Source organism: Salmo salar, chromosome ssa25 (assembly GCF_905237065.1).
Source record: "Salmo salar chromosome ssa25, Ssal_v3.1, whole genome shotgun sequence".
In the NCBI taxonomy this organism is placed as follows: domain Eukaryota; kingdom Metazoa; phylum Chordata; class Actinopteri; order Salmoniformes; family Salmonidae; genus Salmo; species Salmo salar.
The window spans coordinates 20990934-21014368 of record NC_059466.1 but is presented as its reverse complement, the minus strand read 5'-3'; the positions used below and the strand labels follow the sequence as shown (position 1 = coordinate 21014368).

The 23435-nt window shown below is 46.7% G+C and overlaps 1 protein-coding gene across 2 annotated transcripts in view; it reads right to left on the bottom strand.

The window, feature by feature from the left end:
* LOC106586344 (DNA-binding protein SATB2) overlaps positions 1-23435 on the bottom strand; it is a 65004-nt gene that overhangs the window by 13059 nt on the left and 28510 nt on the right. Inside the window, exons 4-10 of one of the 2 annotated variants that reach the window (XM_014173536.2) lie at positions 9816-9942; positions 8307-8430; positions 5929-6031; positions 4691-4741; positions 3882-4465; positions 1479-1616; positions 201-353 (exon numbers count right to left, since the gene is read on the bottom strand). In XM_014173536.2, coding sequence (XP_014029011.1) covers positions 201-353; positions 1479-1616; positions 3882-4465; positions 4691-4741; positions 5929-6031; positions 8307-8430; positions 9816-9942 — 1280 coding nt within the window. The remainder of the gene's footprint in view (positions 1-200; positions 354-1478; positions 1617-3881; positions 4466-4690; positions 4742-5928; positions 6032-8306; positions 8431-9815; positions 9943-23435) is intronic. The other variant, XM_014173538.2, reaches the window with a different exon arrangement.

The window sequence follows — 23435 nt, the reverse complement described above, 5'->3', positions numbered from 1 at the left end:
AGGTTAGGATTGGGAGTTGGGCACAATAGGTTAGGATTGGGAGTTGGGTACAATAGGTTAGGATTGGGAGTTGGGCGCAATAGGTTAGGATTGGGAGTTGGGCACAATAGGTTAGGATTGGGAGTTGGGTGCAATAGGTTAGGAAAGCTGTAGCAGGATATGGACAATGTCATGGGCCATGGGTGAAACAGGCCTCTCACCTGGCTCTTGTTGGCAGCCACCTTGGCGAACAGTGCCTGAGACACCTTGGCCCTCTTCATCTCCTGCTGGATCTCATCATAGATACCTGACGTGATGTTGACCAGAGACTCCAGCTTCAGTGGCAGGTCTGGGTTGAGGCATGGCGGCTTGGGCTGGGGGAGGATGGGTAGGAGGGACCAGGGAGAGGCGGTCCATAGAGAAAGAACCAGTTATTAAACCAGGAAGTTGTACCAGAGTTTGCCTGAATGGGTAACACTGTCAACTCTAATTCACATGTTGTCCCTGCGCCAAAGACCAAAGTTTAGGTTTCAAGTAAGAATGACAGGTAATCAGTTGACGATCAGTCAAAGTTTTTTCTTCTTTTAAACAGACATTATACTCATAGACGTACATGTTCAGACATGGAGAATGTTTACAGATTAAAAGTCATTAAGCCATTCTCTCTCCTCTCCTTTGTAGTTTCTGTTTGAATGACTCTGTATTGAATCTCAGTATGTTTTCTTATAAGACTTTGAGGTTATCTTTGCAGGACCAGACTAGTAATCTGGCATTCCCAAGCGCAAACGATGGCAAGATAAATTTATACAGACATAATAATGATAGTACACAAATTCGTCCCAGAATGAGTGTTTGCCCTTTGCATCAGAGAGAGATTGTTATCTGTGATGTTCCTAAAAGGCCGTGTGGGGTTGGGAAGCACATCCAAATGAATTGTCCCTTTCTTTATAGCATGTTCCTAAGACAACAGGCTGTGTCTCTATTGTAAACAAGTGAAGAGAGGTACAGAACTCTCTTTTTTAGTCAGTCCTCCATTTCCAAAATATACTGTATTTATCTACAACAGGAACTTCAAATTAGCAGTAGTCATGTATTGCAGAAAACCAAAAGACAGACATTTTCTTGGACTTTGGAACTATTTCATTTGTTCCACATTACCATGCAAACTAAATCAATCATAGCAAGTATTTGACATACTGTACACTAAAATTTGAGCCATGTCTGATCAAACGGAATTCTGTGTGTGAGGTACATTCTGTGAACAAGCCAAAAAGGGATTGTGGATGGATACACGGCTCACAGAGGCTCAAGTAGTACTGTATTGTAGATGGGTGAACTGAGACATAAAAGTATTGTAGATGGGTGAACTGAGACATACAAGTATTGTAGATGGGTGAACAGAGACATAAAAGTATTGTAGATGGGTGAACTAAGACATAAAAGTATTGTAGATGGGTGAACAGAGACATAAAAGTATTGTAGATGGGTGAACTGCTCACCGAGTTGGAGATTTTAGTCTTATTCTTCCAGATAGAAGCCCAGGCATCAGGAGTTAGCTGTTCGTCCATACCTCTCTCCCACACCTTCTGCATGAGGTGGCATGGGACATGGTTAGTGATGGTCGGTCTAAATACGTCCTGTCAAACATTGAAATTGTTACCATCTCGTCATCTAACATCACACGCACAAAACATAGAGACACAATCAATGAGATGTGTTTATGTGCCTTTTCTCAACATATAGTTACATATGGTTAGATCGTGTCTTTAGTACTATCCCCTTTCCCAGTCTATTTTTTGAACCCTGACTTGGTAGATCCCCTAGTGTGGAAGACTAATCTTTTTTTTAATAACGTTTTCTCCCCAATTTCGTGGTATCCAATTGGTAGTTACAGTCTTGTCCCATCGCTGCAACTTCCGTACGGACTCGGGAAAGGCGAAGGTAGAGAGCCGTGCGTCCTCCGAAACACAACCCAACCAAGCCGCACTGCTTCTTGACACAATGCCCATCCAACCCGGAAGCCAGCCGCACCAATGTGTCGGAGGAAACACCGTACACCTGGCGACCGTGTCAGCATGCACTGCGCCCGGCTCGCCACAGGAGTCGCTAGTGCTCGATAGGACAAGGACATCCCTGCCGGCCAAACCCTCCCCTAACCCGGACGACGCAGGGCCAAATGTGCGCCGCCCCATGGGTCTCCCGGTCGCGGCCGGCTGCGACAGAGCCTGGACTCAAACCCAGAATCTCTAGTGGCACAGCCTTAGACCACTGCATGGAAGACCAATACTAACATCACAGACACCAACCAAACCAACCGCCAGACAGAAACTAAAACATACAGACAACATAAACCATCAACAAGGCACAAAGACAGACAAGACACACCACAGTCAACCAGACACACACAGGCCCTGCTGTAGAGGAGCTTGGTGGAGAATGTCTATGGTAGTTTTGGAGGGCGGTGGGTGGTGGGCGGGGTACCTGAGAGAGGCGGGGGCCCCGGGGCTGGAGCTAGGGGTAGGGGGCAGGCCGACAGGGGGGGTTCATGCTGCGCTCACGCTCCTCCTGGTAAATACGGTCTCTCTCCCCCTCAGGGAGGTTGAGGAAGTTCTGCATGGCTTTGAGGTTGACCAGCAGGGACTGAGAGGCAGAGCGAGGGTCCTCCTCCTTCCGCAGGATCTCCGACAGCAGGCCCTGGTGCACACACACACACACACACACATGCACGCACGCCGCAAACGTATACATTTAGAATGAGTGGTTCCACACACACACACTGTACGCACTCGCTCGTACAACCATGTGCATGCATGCACGCACAACACACACATGCACACTTCACCTGCCCTAAACCCTTCATGTGGGCTCCATATTGGCTCTAATGGGGCGTGACTGTGTGTGAATGCAGCAGGTGTGTGTACTGCAGGAAGGGCGGAGAAAGAGACTGAACTGGAGCGGGGAAACAGCAAGCTGTGGCATCAGCTTACCTCACTCATAACACCCAGAGATGAAATTGAAACTGGCTGAAACCCCCGTGGAGAAACCAAACCATAGCAGTATTACTGCTAACATATCTCAAAGTCATCCCAATATTCCAAATCGTTTTGTAAAGCTTGAATGGGACATCAGGATTGACATTATATTATTCTATCCTCTCACCCTGTCTTCAGTCCTTTACCTCTGTCCTGCCCTGCCCTATGTGTGGCTACATACTTGGTGGATTTCCTGCCCTGTATTTGGTTGAAGGCCATCTATGTATGGTTACCTGTGTTCTGTTACCTATGTCACCTGTGTTCTATAGTTACCTGTGTTCTGTTACCCATGTCACCTGTGTTTTATGGTTACCTGTGTTCTGTTGCCTATGTCACCTGTGTTCTATGGTTACCTGTGTTCTGTTACCTATGTCACCTGTGTTTTATGGTTACCTGTGTTCTGTTACCTATGTCACCTGTGTTCTATGGTTACCTGTGTTCTGTTACATATGTCACCTGTGTTTTATGGTTACCTGTGTTCGGTTACCTATGTCACCTGTGTTCTATGGTTACCTGTGTTCTGTTACATATGTCACCTGTGTTTTATGGTTACCTGTGTTCTGTTGCCTATGTCACCTGTGTTTTATGGTTACCTGTGTTCTGTTGCCTATGTCACCTGTGTTCTATGGTTACCGTGTTCTGTTACCTATGTCACCTGTGTTTTATGGTTACCTGTGTTCTGTTGCCTATGTCACCTGTGTTCTATGGTTACCTGTGTTCTGTTACATATGTCACCTGTGTTCTATGGTTACCTGTGTTCTGTTACCTATGTCACCTGTGTTCTATGGTTACATGTGTTCTGTTACAGTATATCACCAGCATTCTATCGTTCACTGTATTCTGTTAACTGTGTTCTGTTAGTCTGGTTACCTGTGTTCTGTTGAAGGCCACGCGAGCGAACACAGCCTGTGAGACGCTGGCTCTCTTCAGTTCGTCCCTGACGTGCTGGTAGATATCAGTGGAGACTTCCGCAGCAGACGGGTTGTTCCCGAGGTCCCCAGGGCCCCCTGCCTTGGAGGGCCGAGGGATGGGAGGGTGGTTGAGGAACTGCTGATTGAGGGCCTGTGGGTGCTGGTGGGCTAGCAGGCGGTTAACAGCGAGCTGCTGGTTAATGAGGTGAGCCATGGCTAGCTGCTGTCGGACAAGCTGAGGGCTAAGCTGGGGGGAGAGAAGCCCGCCTGGGCCGAGGAGAGGCTGAAGGGAGGCTGGAGGGCCGGGAGGGGGGACCTGGCCACGCAGAGGGGGGCTGTGGTGGAGCTGGCCGTGGGGCGAGGGGGGGTGTTGTTGTTGGGGTTGTTGTTGGGGGGGTTGGGAGGGGTTGTGGGGGTCTCCAGATCCACCCTTGAGGAGGGTACCTCCACCCCCTCCAAGGTGGCTGAGCTGGGCCAGGCTGGCCAGGTGGGGAGGGGGACGTTGGCCCATGACACAGAAGTCTGCCAGGCTGTCTCTCTCCACTGGGGAAGGAAGGAAGGAAGGAAGGAAGGAAGGAAGGAAGGAAGGAAGGAAGGAAGGAAGGAAGGAAGGAAGGAAGGAAGGAAGGAAGGAAGGAAGGAAGGAAGGAAGGAAGGAAGGAAGGAAGGAAGGAAGGAAGGAAGGGGGATGAGTGTGATGCTGGTCTAACATAGTGGGCCACATTCTAACTTCAATCATGGAAACAGTACAAACAGTGGATTCCTCACCTTTGATTTCTGAATTATCTCTTCCTGGCCACATCTTCTCCAGATAATCTCCTAGGAAACGAGAGAAATAGGGTGAGAGAGGCAACACTTAACAACACACACACCTACTGTACACACATTCCTCTCCTCTACACCTATGAGCACTCCTCGACTATGACTGACAGGACACCCATTACTCACTGTGTCCACATCTGGAGGCTAGTGAACGTACAGCGTGTGTTTTTCGCTGCCAGGCAGAGACCAGAACTAATAGTGGAGTGGCTGTGTAACCCAACACTGCATCAACTCCCTCTGTCAGACAACCGCTGCCTCCCTCCACATCACTATATCCTCCTCTGGTCTCTCTGTGACTCTGTGTTTGTGGTTTAGGCTTTGCTTTGATCTGTCCGGCAGGGTAATTATAGAGCTATGGGGGAGTGTGTGTGCGTGTGTGTATGTGTGTGTATGCATGTATGTGTGTGCGGGATGGGGGACAAGGGGGCTGGAGAGTAGGGGAGAAATTGTCCCATGCAGGCGTTGTGTGCTGGATGGGCGGATGGAGAGACAAACAGACAGACAGGCTGAGGAGGGGTCAGTGGTCTGTGTGTGACTGTGTGTGAGGCAGGCCTGTGTTGTACTGTAGAACCCCCTGTGGTTGTGGCTCCACTGGACAGATCAGCTGGTTCTAATAAAGAAGAGTCAGTGCTCCCTGTGTGAAGGAGATGCCAGTTAACAGACGACATGGGCCCCCTACTTTAGATTTCCTTTATTATCTTCTCTTCCTCCCTCTTTCAGATGGCAGCCAGGGGTCAGCCCAGGACAGGACTGGGAATGGCCATTGGCCGCTAATAGGCTGTCACTCAAATGGCTTGGCCAATCCAGTACATGGTAATCATTGGCTAAGGTATAGGTTAGAGAAGGACAGGAGACTGTTAGTAAAGTGGTTGTGAGACGGTTCGGGCTCCCAAGTGTTGCAGTGGTCTAAGACACTGCATCTCAGTGCTAGAGGTGTCACTACAGACAACCTGGTTCAAATCCAGACCGTATCACAACCGGCTGTGATTGGGTGTCCCATAGGGTGGTGCACAATTGGCCCAGCGTCATCTGAGTTTGGCCGGTGTAGGCCGTCATTGTAAATAAGAATTTGTTCTTAACTGACTTGCCTAGATAAATAAAATAAAAAGGTGGTTGGAGGAAATGGTGTGCAGGAGAGAATTGGTCCATGCTAGTTGGAAGTTCCCAGAGGTCACAACTCTTACCTTTGATTTTCTTGTACTTCTTGTACCAGCGTCCAAATTCCTGGCATTTGGCAGTGGAGACATTGGCATAGTAGGAGCTGTTTACTATTGAGGAAATCATACTCTGTAGAGAGAGAGAAGGAGAGAGTAGGGGAGAGAGAGAAGGAGAGAGAAGGAGAGAGTAGGGGAGAGAGAGAAGGAGAGAGTAGGGGAGAGAGAGAAGGAGAGAGTAGGGGAGAGAGAGAAGGAGAGAGAAGGGGAGGGAGAGAGTAGGGGAGAGAGAGAAGGAGAGAGTAGGGGAGAGAGAGAAGGAGAGTGAAGGGGAGAGAGAGAAGGAGAGAGTAGGGGAGAGAGAGGAGAGAGTAGGGGAGAGAGAGAAGGAGAGAGTAGGGGAGAGAGAGAAGGAGAGAGAAGGGGAGGGAGAGAGTAGGGGAGAGAGAGAAGGAGAGAGTAGGGGAGAGAGAGAAGGAGAGCGAAGGGGAGAGAGAGAAGGAGAGAGAAGGGGAGAGAGAGAAGGAGAGAGAAGGGGAGAGAGAGAAGGAGAGAGTAGGGGAGAGAGAGAAGGAGAGAGTAGGGGAGAGAGAGGAGAGAGTAGGGGAGAGAGAGAAGGAGAGAGATGTTTAATTGGTGATCAATTTGAATCTAGCCTTCCCTGTAGCTCAGTTGGTAGAGCATGGTGTTTGCAACACCAGGGTTGTGGGTTCGATTCCCACGGGGGGCCAGCACAAAAAAAAAAAAAAAAAAAAGTGTATGAAATGTATGCATTCACCACTGTAAGTCGCTCTGGATAAGAGCGTCTGCTAAAATGACAAAAAATGTAAATGAATGCTCGCTCACTTGCACACACAAACACAAACACACACATACACAAACAATCATTGAAAAAGATATACATATATCACCAGGGGAAGCCACCCATTGAAATCTAGTCCATCGCCATAGCAGCCACACACACATGGATGCAATTCATGCAGGGATCAACACCCACGCATTGAGCTCCCTTTAAACACATCATGCACAGATACATAAATAACACACATACATAAAGTCATTTGGGGAATTTTAGGTTTCTACATTGTGTAAAAAGCATTGTCTCCTATTGAGATGAATTACATTGAAAATTGTACACTGTCTCTTTAAGAGTGTCAGCGAGGTTCTGGGAGATGGCTGTGAATCTGTCATTCATTCATTGCTATGATGATTGATCTTCTGAAGGACCTATGCCTTTTCCATTCTTTCTGTGCCCCCTAATGTTCGGATATACTGGTAAAGTTACCAGGTTGTTAACTAGCTAGCTAATGAGGTAACATGACTTAAAAAAGTGGTAATGGCCTGCGTCATGGTTTATGAATATAAAATGCGACCCGCCAATGGTGATGCATAAAGCTGCAGCGCCAATGCGCAGTAGAAGGAAAAAAACGTAGTGCAGGTAATGGGTCACAACTTTTGAACAGTAGGTTCTCTTAGTTATGGTGCGACCATCACTGTCACAAATCTGCGCTCACTTTTTCTCTAGGGCTCTGAGAAACAATGGTACCACGAAGCCTAATCATTACGACAATTACTATATGGCAGATTTTGTTCTACGCACAGCAATACACTGAGTGTACAAAACATTAGGAACACCTGCTCTTTCCATGACATAGACTGACCAGGTGAACCCAGGTGAAAGCTATGATCCCTTAGATGTCACCTGTTAAATCCACTTCAATCAGTGTAGACGAAGGGGAGGAGACAGGTTACAGAACTATTTTTAAGCCTTGAGACAATTGAGACATGGATTGTGTATCTGTGTGCCATTCAGAGGGTGAATGGGCCAGACAAAAGATTTAAGTGCCTTTCAACGGGTATGGTAGTAGGTACTAGGCGTATTGGTTTGAGTATGTCAAGAACTGCAACGCTGCTGGATTTTTTTACCCTCAACAGTTTCCTGTGTGTGTGTGTGTATCAAAAATGGTCTACCACCCAAAGGACATCCAGCCAACTTGACACAACTGTGGGAAGCATTGGAGTCAACATGTGCCAGCATCCCTGTGGAATGTTTGACACCTTGTAGAGTCCATGCCCCGACGAATGCATAAATCTGTCTTCCCTGTGGCTCAGTTGGTAAAAAAAAAAAAATGTATGAAATGTATGTATTTACTACTGTAAGTCGCTCTGGATAAGAGCATCTGCTAAATGACTAAAATGTAATGTAAAATGAATTGAGGCTGTTCTGAGGGCAAAAGGGGGTGCAACTCAATATTAGGAAGGTGTTCCTAATGTTTTGTGCACTCAGTGTATATTTAGGAGCATATGCGACCAAAATGGTCACATTTCAGAGCCCTGATTGTGAGAAAATTGAGCAGATCAGGGTAGTATTGGAGTGTTGTGGAGGTTTGATACGGGTGCAGCATCACCTGTGAGAGGGGGCACTCCTTGGCCAGTGTGCTTTGGTTCATCTCCTTGAGAAGCTCCTTGAGGGCGTTCCTCACCGTAGCGTGGTTCCACTGCTCTGACGGAAGGTCCTCCAGCTTGGCAAAGCTACAGAACCATAGAAAAGGTCAGTCACTTCCTATTTCCTGTCCTGGGGCTGGTTTCATGTAGCCTGGCTAATCTATACTGAATGCTGTTTTCAGTCTGGTTTAACAAGGTTAGGTTGCACCAGCCTTGTGTAAGTTCATCACTGCATTATAGTGACTGAATTCTTGAAGTCATAACTATTTAGTCAATAACTAGGGAATTGGTCTGCACTGTCCTATCCAGATATTGTACTATCCCTCAAACCACCTATTTATTTTCCACAACTCACATCAGTCGCTAAGGGCAATACCAAAGATGTTTTTAACTAACCCAAGATAGACCACAGCCTGTTGTTTCCAATGGGAGCAAATTAATCATAGTGGGCAAAACAAGCAAGGAGGTGGGCAGATCCAAGCACGAGCTAGCGAGATCCTATTGGCACGTTCTAGCATGTTAGAGAACATATTCTCTGTGAAGTGAGAGTGTGCAATAACTAAATTTGCCCTTGCACTCCTTCTAAACAACGCCATTTAAAAAAAACTTTGGCAAGGTTTGGGGAACAGAAGATTATATTGAGATCAAATGTTTCTTTGATGAGAATTTTTGCAGAATGTCGGCCAAAATCCATCTTCTCCCACTGCCGGCCACTGGGCTTCCTCTCATCACCATATTTGGTGGAGAGTGGAAATGCCATACGGATGCTTCAGATTTATACATCCGGTGAATCATCTGGTCATTGTTCTATCTGTGGCAATACTATACATATCAGGCAATACCATCATCATGGAGACAGATGTAAACAAAGCTGGATGGTATGCGACAACACAATAAGGACCACAATCCAATTATCTGGAGTCTATCCATCTCTGTTTATCTGGCTATCAGGGCCATGTTCACTGATTCTTTGGAAAAGCGCAAGTTACTGACATGAAAGCCCTCCTGGAGAAAAAGGCAGATAATAAATCAATCTCTGGTGCTGGGATCTGGGCTGGCTGTCTCCTTGGATCGTTCCCAATTTAGATTTTAAACCTAATGCTCCACAACAGTAAACTGTTGAACTACAGAGGCCTATAGTGAAAATGTAGAAAATGCCAAGATGACATCAGTCACCCAAAGGAACTCTGTCTGATTTAATAACATTGAAATACTCTATTCCAACAGTTGGAATGTTGTAGTATCTCCAAAATCTATCTAAACAGTGGAAATACAAAGCCTTTCAATAAATTCTGTCACTGTAAGTTTATAGGCTGTGTAGCTAAAGCTATATTTGCCCACCGCATTTTCCTCCTCACCCCTCAACTGCAAGTAACACACGCACACGCACACACACGCACACACACACACACACACACACACACACACACACACACACACACACACACACACACACACACACACACACACACCTCTGTAGCTGAATGCGGAGGGTGACCATGTGATAGACGTCCAGCAACATATCAGCCACTGTGGCTTCAGGGGCATCTGATAGGAAGTGGATGGGCAGAGGGTTCCAACGACCCACCTTGATGATGCCTGAGAGAGAGAGAGAGAGAGAGAGAGAGAGAGAGACAGCGAGAGAGAAAGAGAGAGAGCGAGAGAGAGAGAGAGAGAGATGATTAGTGAGACACAAATAATATCAGCTCCCCCAGCTCAAAAACACACACAGTAATAGGGAGAGGTAAACTTAATTAACCCCCAACATCATTATATTGTTCCATGACATCATCACCACAGTACTTAACCCCTGGTAACACTGCCCAGAATAAAACCTCCATGAAATAGAGAGGATCAGAGAATATGTGCGTGTGCGCGTGCGTGCCAGCGTGTGTGTGTGTGTATGCGTGCGTGCGTGGGCAGTATGCTACTACAGAAAATATGGCTCTGCAGGGAGAACAAAGTGTTTGCAGTTCGGGGGTTGCTAACAACGTGCCAGTTGGCACATGACTCCCTATCTGTCCGTCTGTCTGAGTGTGTGAACATGTGGGTTTGCTGTCTGTGTTTGTGTTTACGTGCCCATGGATATCTGTCCAGGTGTGTGTGTGTGTGTGTGTGTGTGTGTGTGTGTGTGTGTGTGTGTGTGTGTGTGTGTGTGTGAAGGTCTCTCTGTCCCAGCAGACCAGTTCCTTTGAGGCTGCAAAGCAGATAGAGCCTTATCTATTAGAACCTTATCAACTATGGAAGAGACACCCAATGAGCTAGCCCCATTAACCACACACAGACACACACCGAGCAGAAGACGTCAACACAGCAGACAGACAAGACAAGACAGCGTATAGAAGCCTGGGCAACACGTCAACCCACTCAGTAATACCTGCAATAAAACAGGTCAATGGTTGTTTGATCAACCTAAATTGAACGCTGTAAAAGTGGCCCTCATTGTATGAGGGAGAGGTGGGATGGGTTGGGCTAGCAGGGTAATACGAGGTAACTATCCTATAGCACAGGTTTGTCAGGGTTGGGAGAGATCCCCCAACCCCTGCTGCCACTAATTGAGTGGTGCAGGCTTTTGTTACAGCCCAGCCTTAAAACACTAAAAAGTGCTGTATAATTCACCACTATATTGCCTCAGAGACAAAGAGTGTGTAATGTTGCTCATGGCTGTCATTAGTCACATTGAGAGTTGGAGCAGAGAATAAAGAGATACATTATGTCTGTATTTCTAATGTGTTTTCCTCTCCTCACTTACCACTACACTACACACTATGGTTCCCTGTAGTATGTGGGTGTTCTTTAGCTTTGTATGAAAGCCTTGCAAATAAATGTCCATCTACAACCCACGCCAATGATCTACAAACAGAGCTTAATGAGTGTGGAAAAAGGAGAAGGGGAATAACTGTGTAAGATGTGGACCTCTTAGGTATAAATAACAGAACAATAATACTGTAAACATGAACACACACAGGGCCTTCCCTGAGACTCTTGCTGACTGGAGCTGTGAAAAATAAACAATGCTAATCGCATTACTATCCTCTAAATCAGAGCCAGACGGGGCCTGATAGATATCTCACACACACACACACACACACACACACACACACACACACACACACACACACACACACACACACACACACACACACACACACACACACACACACACACACACACACACACACGTTGTGTGGGTGCACACAACCCAATCTAATAGTCAAACAGCTTCAGTGTCGTGCATCCAAAGAAGCAGTACTGTATTGCTTTAAAAAAACACAGACGTGTTGGAGACAATGGGACATTGCCCAACCATAACCCTGCAAACCACATTTACTTCCTATTCCTTCAACAATAGGTGTTAGTCTCTGTTGTGCCCTGCACTAAAGATGGGTTAAGTGATCCAATCCTTCACTCCCAGAGAGGAAGGCAAGGAACTCTGCTGTTTCTTCCACTACTAACTGTGTATCTGTGGATAGATATTTTGCCCAGATACTGAATTAGAGAGGAAAAGCTATGGAGACAGATGAAGACAATTTGTGTAGAACTGCCCTCCTTCATCCCCCTCCTCTCAGATCATTTCCCCTCTTCTCCCTCTGAGTGCTTTCTGTTTATATAGCTCGGTTAGCTTTGATTTGGGAGAGCTGATCTGTTTTCCTCATTGTGTGTCTCATTGCGCAGTGGAGGGTATAGGCTGGCTGGCTAGGGGGCCTGAGGACAGTGGAGTGTATAGGCTGGCTAGCTAGGGGGCCTGGGGACAGTGGAGGGTATAGGCTGGCTGGCTAGGGGGCCTGAGGACAGTGGAGTGTATAGGCTGGCTAGCTAGGGGGCCTGGGGACAGTGAAGGGTATAGGCCGGCTAGCTAGGGGGCCTGAGGACAGTGGAGGCTATAGGCTGGCTGGCTAGGGGGCCTGAGGACAGTGGAGGGTATATGCTGGCTAGCTAGGGAGCCTGAGGACAGTGGAGGGTATATGCTGGCTAGCTAGGGGGCCTGAGGACAGTGGAGGGTATATGCTGGCTAGCTAGGGGGCCTGGGGACAGTGGAGGGTATAGGCCGGCTAGCTAGGGGGCCTGGGGACAGTCTAGGGTATAGCCCGGCTAGCTAGGGGGCCTGGGGACAGTGGAGGGTATAAGTTGGCTGGCTAGGGGGCCTGGGGACAGTGGGGGGTATAGGTTGGCTGGCTAGAGGGCCTGAGGACAGTGGAGGATATATTTTTGCTAGCTATGGGGCCTGGGGACAGTGGAGGGTATAGGCCGGCTAGCTAGGGGGCCTGAGGACAGTGGAGATTATAGGCCGGCTAGCTGGCTCGGGGCCCAGTGGAGGTTATAGGTTGGCTGGCTAGGGAGCCTGGGGACAGTGGAGGCTATATGCTGGCTGGCTGGCTCGGGGCCCAGTGGAGGTTATAGGTTGGCTGGCTAGAGGGCCTGAGGACAGTGGAGGGTATATGCTGGCTGGCTAGGGGGCCTGGGGACAGTGGGGGGTATAGGCCAGCTGGCTAGGGACTTGGGAGCCTGGGGACAGTGGAGGGTATAGGCTGGCTGGCTAGGGGCCCTGGGGACAGTGGAGGGTATAGGTTGGCTGGCTAGGGACTAGGGGGCCTGGGGACAGTGGAGGGTATAGGTTGGCTGGCTGGGGACTAGGGAGCCTGGGGACAGTGGAGGGTATAGGCTGGCTGGCTAGGGGCCCTGGGGACAGTCGAGGGTATATGTTGGCTGGCTAGGGGCTAGGGGGCCTGGGGACAGTGGAGGGCTCAAGGTTGGCTGGCTAGGGGCCCTGGGGACAGTGGAGGGTATAGGCTGGCTGGCTAGGGGCCCTGGGGACAGTCGAGGGTATAGGTTGGCTGGCTAGGGGCTAGGGGCCCTGGGGACAGTGGAGGGTATATGCTGGCTGGCTAGGGGGCCTGGGGACAGTGGACGGTATATGCTCGCTGGCTAGGGGCCCTGGGGACAGTGGAGGGTATAGGTTGGCTGGCTAGGGGCTAGGGAGCCTGGGGACAGTGGAGGGTATAGGCTGGCTGGCTGGCTCGGGGCCCAGTGGAGGTTATAGGTTGGCTGGCTAGAGGGCCTGAGGACAGTGGAGGGTATATGCTGGCTGGCTAGGGGGCCTGGGGACAGTGGGGGGTATAGGCCAGCTGGCTAGGGACTTGGGAGCCTGGGGACAGTGGAGGGTATAGGCTGGCTGGCTAGGGGCCCTGGGGACAGTGGAGGGTATAGGTTGGCTGGCTAGGGACTAGGGGGCCTGGGGACAGTGGAGGGTATAGGTTGGCTGGCTGGGGACTAGGGAGCCTGGGGACAGTGGAGGGTATAGGCTGGCTGGCTAGGGGCCCTGGGGACAGTCGAGGGTATATGTTGGCTGGCTAGGGGCTAGGGGGCCTGGGGACAGTGGAGGGCTCAAGGTTGGCTGGCTAGGGGCCCTGGGGACAGTGGAGGGTATAGGCTGGCTGGCTAGGGGCCCTGGGGACAGTCGAGGGTATAGGTTGGCTGGCTAGGGGCCCTGGGGACAGTGGAGGGTATATGCTGGCTGGCTAGGGGGCCTGGGGACAGTGGACGGTATATGCTCGCTGGCTAGGGGCCCTGGGGACAGTGGAGGGTATAGGTTGGCTGGCTAGGGGCTAGGGAGCCTGGGGACAGTGGAGGGTATAGGCTGGCTGGCTAGGGGCCCTGGGGACATTGGGAGGCACAGGCTGGCTACTACAGACTGGGTAGGGGGCCTGGGAACAGTGGAGGAAAGGGGGCTTGGTGGAGACCCAAGGCTCACACACAGAGCCACTATGACCCTATCACCCCCCAGCCAGAAGAGTCTACACAAAGGCCGTGAGCACCAACATGGGAAGCTCATAGGGGCATGTCAAATCTAGTATGAAATGAAAGATAAGAGTCTATCAAAAAATATTAAAGCATATATACATTATTCAACCATTTTCAATCCTAAATATTAGGAATAAGGGCATTTCCAGGCACGGAGCCGACATGGACAAGGATTTTTCAGGCTTAAGAATCCCTGAGTTAATTTCCTGCTATTGTACAAATTTGCTATGAGGCTGAGAGATAATTGTGCAGTTTCCTGTAATAATAAAAAAAAATCATGGCTTATGACGTGTTCATATGCTATCTGGGGGGTCCGACCTTCGGGATGGCCCCCAAAGCTCGTCGGCCCCCGGCCTTGCGAGGGCTATGGGGATATGTGCTACGCCAGTGATCCCGGCTCTTACTGACAGCTACCCATGGGCCCCCTCTCTTTTAATTTACTGTAACCAGCATCCGTACCCACTGAACACCGACCGACCCCGGACGTTGAAAAGTAGTTTAAATTTTAACGTCCACAGACGTTGATTTGGTCCGGTCCAGACTAATCAAATGTGGTCTTGTTTGGGGGCAGATCTCATTAAAATAAATAGCCAATCTGTAGAATAATACCCAAATATTTCCACCTTTGTGTACCTATTTAGGATATATCCCCATGAAGAAAACAACATATTATTAATTTATGTATAGGACAGATCAGGGCCCCATGACCCTAACCATAACCTAATTCTGTTACCGGGTGCAAATCCACTTCACTTACTGTAGTTCAATAACCAAAATATAGATTTTAAAGTCAAGGTGTCATGTCATAGCTGGCACCCCATTCTCTCTGCAGACATCTTTGAATCTTAATTCGGAGTGGATATTTTTTGAAAATGTGGTCACAAAAAACAGGGATATTTTACCGAAATTCTGTTACCAAACTTTGCATCTGCACTGTTTTTGTCAAATTTTTTGTGTAAATTCTTAAATGTAGTCCTTGTGTATAGAGTTGCATGGTTTGTTAAACTTTGAAATCAATGTTTTTCTGTTTGCATTTTGAAGTGCACAAGTATGCATACACACGCATAGCAGTGGTGAATTCATTATTAATGAATCAGTTTTGGCCCCTTGTTATGTGGCCCCTGCTTCATGTCCATATTTTAATAGAAATCATTGTTACCATTTCCACATAAAAATTCCGCCTCCCAAAGACGTCCCTTCATGTGGCAAGTGGTGGCTTGGCTTGTGCCAATATGTGCCCATCCACACAAACACACACAGGCTTGTCCTCTTTTCTTCTCCTTTTCTCTCTCTCTCTCTCTCTTGAAGGCGCTGCATGGTCAATCCGCAGTCTCCATTGGCCGTGCAGCGTTTACGGTGATATGGCCTCTGCAGAAGTCTGGACATTCATACTTTTTGCACTTTGCCGAGCAGCACCTCCGGGCCTCACCAACCATCAACCAATCATGTCAATGCGAGGTATACAGAGCCTTCCCCATTGTTAGAACATTTGAAAGGCACCCAGCGATGCAGTACTGAGATCAATTTGGCCTCTGCGTGCCTCCGGACGCTTCACAATTGCGTCACACCATCCATACGGCGCCTCTGACCACATTTTGGGATCAAGCATAAATTGGCTCTTACACACACACACACACACACTCCGACAGACACACACACGTACTCACAGACACACAGAAACACGCATGTGCCTACACACGCACACACAGACACACACACAGCGACAGAATCACACACACACAGACACACAGACAGAGAGACACAGACAGTCAGTCAGACAGACACAGACAGAGAGAGAGACACACACACTGACCTATGGAACAAGGCTTAAGCGATGCAGCAGGCTAGCTGCACACGAAGGGCTCCTCATTCCAAGCTGGTTCCAGTTCTCGTACCCCCCCTCCCCCTCCCCCATGCCCCTGGCTACACCAGGGGAAACCCCACATGCATGACTCACACAGCCGTTCTACTTCATATCATCATAACCAAACCTAGTGCTCATATTCATCTGTCCATCTGGTAAGTGTATTTCTATTTGTATTTATTAGGGATCCCCATTAGCTGCGGCCAAGGCAGCAGCTACTCTTCCTGGGGTCCAAACACAAAGTGGACAATCAGTGAGGGTGAAGGAAGACATTCTGCCAATACTGTTATGTTCTGTAAGTCACCACAACACGTTTTATATATGACTGGAACAGGGATGTGTAACAGAGAACGAAGACGTTACCCCTAACCACTGATACAAGGTCAGATATTTATTTATGCTTCGAATGGTTAAGGTTAGGAGCCAGGTAATGATTCAACGTAATCTGATCCTAGATCTGTGGTTAGGGGCAATGTCTACCGAAACTGTGAGTGACAGGACTCATAATTCACATTAGGTCCAGAGTCGTCTGTACATCCACTAAACAAAACCAAACTCAAAACGTTTGTCCTGTATAGCTCTCTGACCCTGTAACGTGGCAGCAGAGCAACAATGTACTCTCCTCTCTGAGGCCTACAGCGTGGCTGGCCAACCGGCCACCGTTAATTGTCTGAAGCCTTAAAGTACAGGTCTGTCCCTTCCATTCTATAAAAGCCTTCAGACCCTTATAACTGAAATAAACAATATGCACCAGTTAATTACTAACTGGATCTAATTAAAGAAAGGCCGTGGTGCTGGGAGAGAATTTAAATACACCGCTGGGACACAAGTATGCAGGACACAATTCAAACAGGGAGAAAATAGCCCGGACTCTGTGTAATTTTGGTTGGTGACCGCAGAGGAAAAAATGTATAATTTAAGCCAGAAATTATTCATTTAACATAAACGCTTATTTTAAAAAACAAAAGTATTTTTGAGGAAGAGTAGGGAAGGGGGAGGGGGTTGTGTGTGTGTGTGTGTGTGTGTGTGTGTGTGTGTGTGTGTGTGTGTGTGTGTGTGTGTGTGTGTGTGTGTGTGTGTGTGTGTGTGTGTGTGTGTGTGTGTGTGTTTTTATGTCAGAGCATGCAACTGTGTGGGTGTGTGTATGTGTCATCTATGCGTACATGCAACTATCTTTTGGTTATGTATTCATTAAACTGTGTCTATGTGTATGTAAGTGTGTGTGTATGTGTGTGTGTGTGTGTGTGTGTGTGTGTGTGTGTGTGTGTGTGTGTGTGTGTGTGTGTGTGTGTGTGTGTGTGTGTGTGTGTGTGTGTGTGTAAGTGTGTGTAAGTGTGTGTGTGTGTGTGTGGGCGTGAAGAGCAGCTATATTATTTGTTGTCCTCCTCTACTTACTCAGCCTGACGATGTGTTGAACTGTGTGGCCATCATATACTGTCTATACTGTCTATACACACCCTCATATACTGTCTATACACACCATCATATACTGTCTATACTGTCTATACACACCCTCATATACTGTCTATACACACCATCATATACTGTCTATACACACCATCATATACTGTCTATACTGTCTATACACACCATCATATACTGTCTATACACACCATCATATACTGTCTATACTGTCTATAGACACCCTCATATACTGTCTATACACACCATCATATACTGTCTATACACACCATCATATACTGTCTATACTGTCTATACACACCATCATATACTGTCTATACACACCATCATATACTGTCTATACTGTCTATACACACCATCATATACTGTCTATACTGTCTATACACACCCTCATATACTGTCTATACACACCATCATATACTGTCTATACACACCATCATATACTGTCTATACTGTCTATACACACCATCATATACTGTCTATACACACCATCATATACTGTCTATACTGTCTATACACACCATCATATACTGTCTATACTGTCTATACACACCATCATATACTGTCTATACTGTCTATACACACCCTCATATACTGTCTATACACACCATCATATACTGTCTATACACACCATCATATACTGTCTATACTGTCTATACACACCATCATATACTGTCTATACACACCATCATATACTGTCTATACACACCATCATATACTGTCTATACTGTCTATACACACCATCATATACTGTCTATACACACCATCATATACTGTCTATACTGTCTATACACACCATCATATACTGTCTATACACACCATCATATACTGTCTATACACCATCATATACTGTCTATACTGTCTATACACACCATCATATACTGTCTATACACACCATCATATACTGTCTATACACACCATCATATACTGTCTATACTGTCTATACACACCATCATATTCTGTCTATACACACCATCATATACTGTCTATACTGTCTATACACACCATCATATACTGTCTATACACACCATCATATACTGTCTATACTGTCTATACACACCATCATATTCTGTCTATACTGTCTATACACACCATCATATACTTTCCATACTTAGATTCCAGACTCTGAAATTGCTCATTCTGATATTTCTTAATTCCTTTATTTTTATTTTGTGGATTTGTGTGTATTGTTTTGTATTGTTCGGTATTACTGCACTGTTGGAGCTAGACGCATAAGCATCTAGCTGCACCTGCGATAACATCTGAAAAATGTGTATGCGACCAATCAAATTTGATTTGATTTGTGATGTCTGGTTTAGTCGACATGGCTTTGAACAGCCTGGATGTTTTTAGGAGGACTGTATTGATGTGGACAGGGGACCACTGTGACTGATGAGACAGACCTCCCCTGATACTTGGCATACACGGCTAGGCTACAACTACTAGCTGGTAATGACATTCTGCATGCTATGGCAAATGCTTTACTGTCCAGGCCAGTTAAGACTTTTTTAAAGAGATTTAATAGGAACAATATACACTGAGTGTACAAAACATTAGGAACACCTGCTCTTTCCATGACATAGACCGACCAGGTGAAAGCTATGATCCCTTATTGATGTCACCTGTTAAATCCACTTCAATCAGTATAGTGCCTTGAGACAATTGAGACATGGATTGTGTATGTGTGCCATTCAGAGGGTGAATTGGCAAGTCAAAAGATTGAAGTGCCTTTGAATGGGGTATAGTAGTAGGTGCCAGGTGCACAGGTTCGAGTGTGTCAAGAACTGCAACACTGCTGGGTTTTTCCTGCTCAACACTTTCCCATGTGTATCAAGAATGGTCCACCAGCCACTGTGGGATGCATTGGAGTCAACATGGGCCAGCATCCCTGTGGAATGCTTTCGCCACCTTGTAGAGTCCATGCCCCAAAGAATTGAGGCTGTTCTGAGGGCTAAAGTGGGTGCCACTCAATATTAGGAAGGTGTTCCTAATGTTTTGTACACTCAGTGTATGTGTACAATCCTAGTTGTAATTCTCAGGAATAGTCTGATTATTGATTGTTGTTGTTAAAACTATGACACCAAAAATGTATCAACAGACTAATAAAATAGTTAAATTCTGTCTAATTGCCTACAGTATCTATTATCTAAACAGTTCAAAGAATATCATAAAATGGAAAAAACTTCCCTTTGACCAACTGTGGCTTTGGGTGGAGACAGTGCTCACGTTCACCTCAGTGCCTTCAGACAATAAATACAGTAAAAAATATAGGTTGAATAGAAAATAAGAAATAATTGCTTACGGTTAGTTAAATGGCCTTATTCAGGGCTATACAACTCTGACCAATCTGAACAATGTCTTTAGAATTGTCAGAGTCATAATGAACAGGGGCGTTATACACCAAAAATCTGAGGGTGCACAAAAGTTGGAGAATTTTGAACACCTGAAACAGCTTTTCCTGCAATCTAGAGCCATAATCATTATGCTTAATTCTATGTAAAAAAATATGTACAGTATATCTAAGCATACCTCTTGACCTGTCTACATCCTCCTGATTGGTGGTTATTTTTATAAACTAAATATTCTTCTCTGCTCAAATCTGGGTAAAAGATTGAAAGGAATGTGAGTCTTATTCAGTACATTTAGTTTTAAAAAAATTATAGTAATTTGTACATGTAGGTAGGGGTAAAGTGACTATGCATAGATAATAAACAGCAAGGGGGGGGTCAATGTAAATAGTCCGGTTGGCCATTTAATTAATTGTTCAGCAGTCTTATGGCTTGGGGTTAGAAGCTGTTAAGGAGCCTTTTGGTCCCATTTGCCATGCGGTAGCAGAGAGAACAGTCTATGACTTGGGTGACTCATCTTCAAATAATATTTTTGCAGGAATCTCCTTGCGAATGATTTTGCAGAAGATTGTATCTCCGCCGGCCTGGGCAACCTGAGCTTTTGCTATCTCTTTGACAATTTTTGGGACCTTCCTCTGTTACCCCCTAGTATATAGGTCCTGGATGGCAGGAAGCTTGGCCCCGGTGATGTACTGGGCCGTACTCACTACCCTCTGTAGCACCTTACGGTCAGATGCCGAGCAGTTGCCATACCAGGCGGTTATGCAACCGGTCAGCTGTAGAACTTTGAGGATCTGGGGACCCATGCCAAATCTTTTCAGTCTTCTGAGGGGGAAAAGGTTTTGTCGTGCCCTCTTCACAAATGTCTTGGTGTGTTTGGACCATGATAGTTCGTTGGTGATGTTGACACCAAGGAACTTGAAACTCTTGACCCGCTCCACTACAGCCCCGTCGATGTTAATGGGGGCCTGTTCTATCGCCCTGCCTTTTCCTGTACTCCACGATCAGCTCCTTTGTCTTGCTCACATTGAGGGAGATGTTCCTCACTATAGGCTGTCTCATCGTTGTCGGTGATCAGGCCTAACACTGTTGTGTCGTCAGCAAACTTAATGATGGTGTTGGAGTCGTGCTTGGCCACTCAGTCGTGGGTGAACAGGGTGTTAAAGAGGGGACTAAGCACGCACCCCTAAGGGGCCCAAGTTTTGAGGATCAGCGTGGCACATGTGTTGTTGCCTACCCTTACCACCTGGGGGGGGGGCGGCCCGTCAGGAAGTCCAGGATCCAGTTGCAAAGGGAGGTGTTTAGTCCCAGTATCCTTAGCTTAGTGATGAGATTTGTGGGCACTATGGTGTTGAACGCTGAGCTGTATGAACAGCATTCTCACATAGGTGTTCCTTTTGTCCAGGTGGGAAAGGGCAGTGTGGAGTGCAATTGAGATTGCGTCATCTGTGGATCTGTTGGGGCGGTATGCGAATTGGACTGGGTCTAGGGTTCCCGGGATGATGCTTTTGATGTGAGCCATGACTAGCCTTTCAAAGCATTTCATGGCTACCAACGTCAGTGCTACGGGGCGGTAATCATTTAGGCAGGTTACCTTTGCTTTCTTGGGCATAAGGACTATGGTGGTCTGCTTGAAACATGTAGGTATTACAGACTCGGTCAGGGAGAGGTTGAAAATGGCAGTGAAGACACTTGCCAGTTGGCCCGCGCATGCTTTGAGTACACGTCCTGGTAATCCATCTGGCCCAGCGGCTTTGTGAATGTTGACCTGTTTAAAGGTCTTGCTCACCTCGGCTACGGAGAGCGTGATCACACAGTCGTCTGGAACAGCTGGTGCTCTCATGCATGCTTCATTGTTGCTTGCCTCTAAGCGAGCATAAAAAGTAATTTAGCTCGTCTGGTAGCTAGCTATTCTAATTTGATTGATAGCCTGAAAGGGCTTTTTGGTAGCTAGTTATGAGGTTAGGCGATTGGGAACCTATCTGGGCTAGATAAATACCAACTTCATACAATTGCTAGGAGGCTAGTAGTATTATGAGTAACAACAACAACATTATCATAAAAAAAAAGGACAAATCTGAGGGGGCATTTGCCCCTGTGCCACCCATGGGCATGACACCTCTGATAATGAATGTAGTATTTTCAGCCCAGGAGGAGTCATGTAGGGGACAGTAAGGGCGTAGGGGTACAGAGTACAATACAGTCTGTGGTTCAGGTGGTATGACAGAATAAAGCAGAGAGAAGAGAAAATAAGAGAAGAGGAGTTCATGTAGAGCATATGGGTACGGTGGGTACAGAGTACAGTGCAGTACAGTGTGTTTCGGGTAGTTTGGCAGAGAGGAAAGTGACGGAAAGCAGAGAAGAAAGGAGTTCATTCAGACAGTGATAAGGGTTGTTGACCTTGAGCCAGTAAACAGGGATTACCTGTGCAGTGCCAGTCTATCTGTTACGATGTGTGGGTGTACTGTATGAAGTGAGGTCTCTCACGTACGTCACACGACATGAGATTTGTCGGTTCAAACTATAAATTACGTGATATTTGAAATCAGAGCCTCTCCAGATGAGACATTACTTGTCTGGTGAACAAAGCTGGCGCCATGACAGTGATAATTTTAATGACTTATTTTGTTGTATAGCAATTATACTGCAATAAATACTACATACCAGCAACACAACAAAAAGTTGGTATTTTTCTGACACACAGGGGCGGCAGTTCAGTTATCGCCTACCAGCAGGAATAGCCCCTAAGAATCGAATTAACAAAAGGATAGAGTAATATGGGGTGTCTTCATACATGCCATTATTCACACGCCATTATTCACACACCATTTCAGTTTAAGTCAATGTATCTCAGTTGCCTGGTTGTGTCTATTGTTACCATATATCAACGTGAAGCAACTCCCTGCAGTTAGAATGTGCTGCATACTTTAGTGAACACAAGTAAACTTCACTGTCCTCCTGGAGATGACAACCATGTGTGCAACAATAAATTCCACCATTATTATGTTCCTCCCCTAGATCTCTCACACATAAACATTCCCACACAATAAAGCATGTGCATATACTTAGATACATTTAGTCACACACATAGTCTTTTTGCCTCTTGGAGGAACTAGACTCATTATTTTTCAACTCTTTGTTCTGTGTTTAATGAGTTTCTCAGACTGTCTGTTCTTTAGTTGTGTTTTTCAAACATTCTTTACTTAGTCCTACCCTGAGAGCACAAAACACCAGAACAGTCAGTGTATCGTCTGGATAGAGTCCCTCACAGTCAATTATTGCTATGTGCTCTATAACACTTTGTGTAGCTGGCCTTGTTCTAGATCGGTGTGTGAATTGGTCCTAGATCAGTTGGAATACAGCAGTGCCAAAGCTGGAACTCAGTACCAGTTCATCCGTTTAGAGCTGGTCTGTTGCGTTTACAGGTCATAAATCAGTTGAAAATACACCATGTTCCAAGGTGATAACTTTAAGTGTTAAGTAGGCCTACAGTATGGGACTGACGCTGTGCATTGCCAGATTGCAGTGGCGCTAACTCTGTACCAGGTGTGTGTATGTGGGAGAACTGTCTGCATTTTCAGCTCTATTACTAACTGGCCCTAGATCAGTTATAGCTCTAACTCAGTACCAGGTAGAGTCTTTGTGGCTGGTGCTTC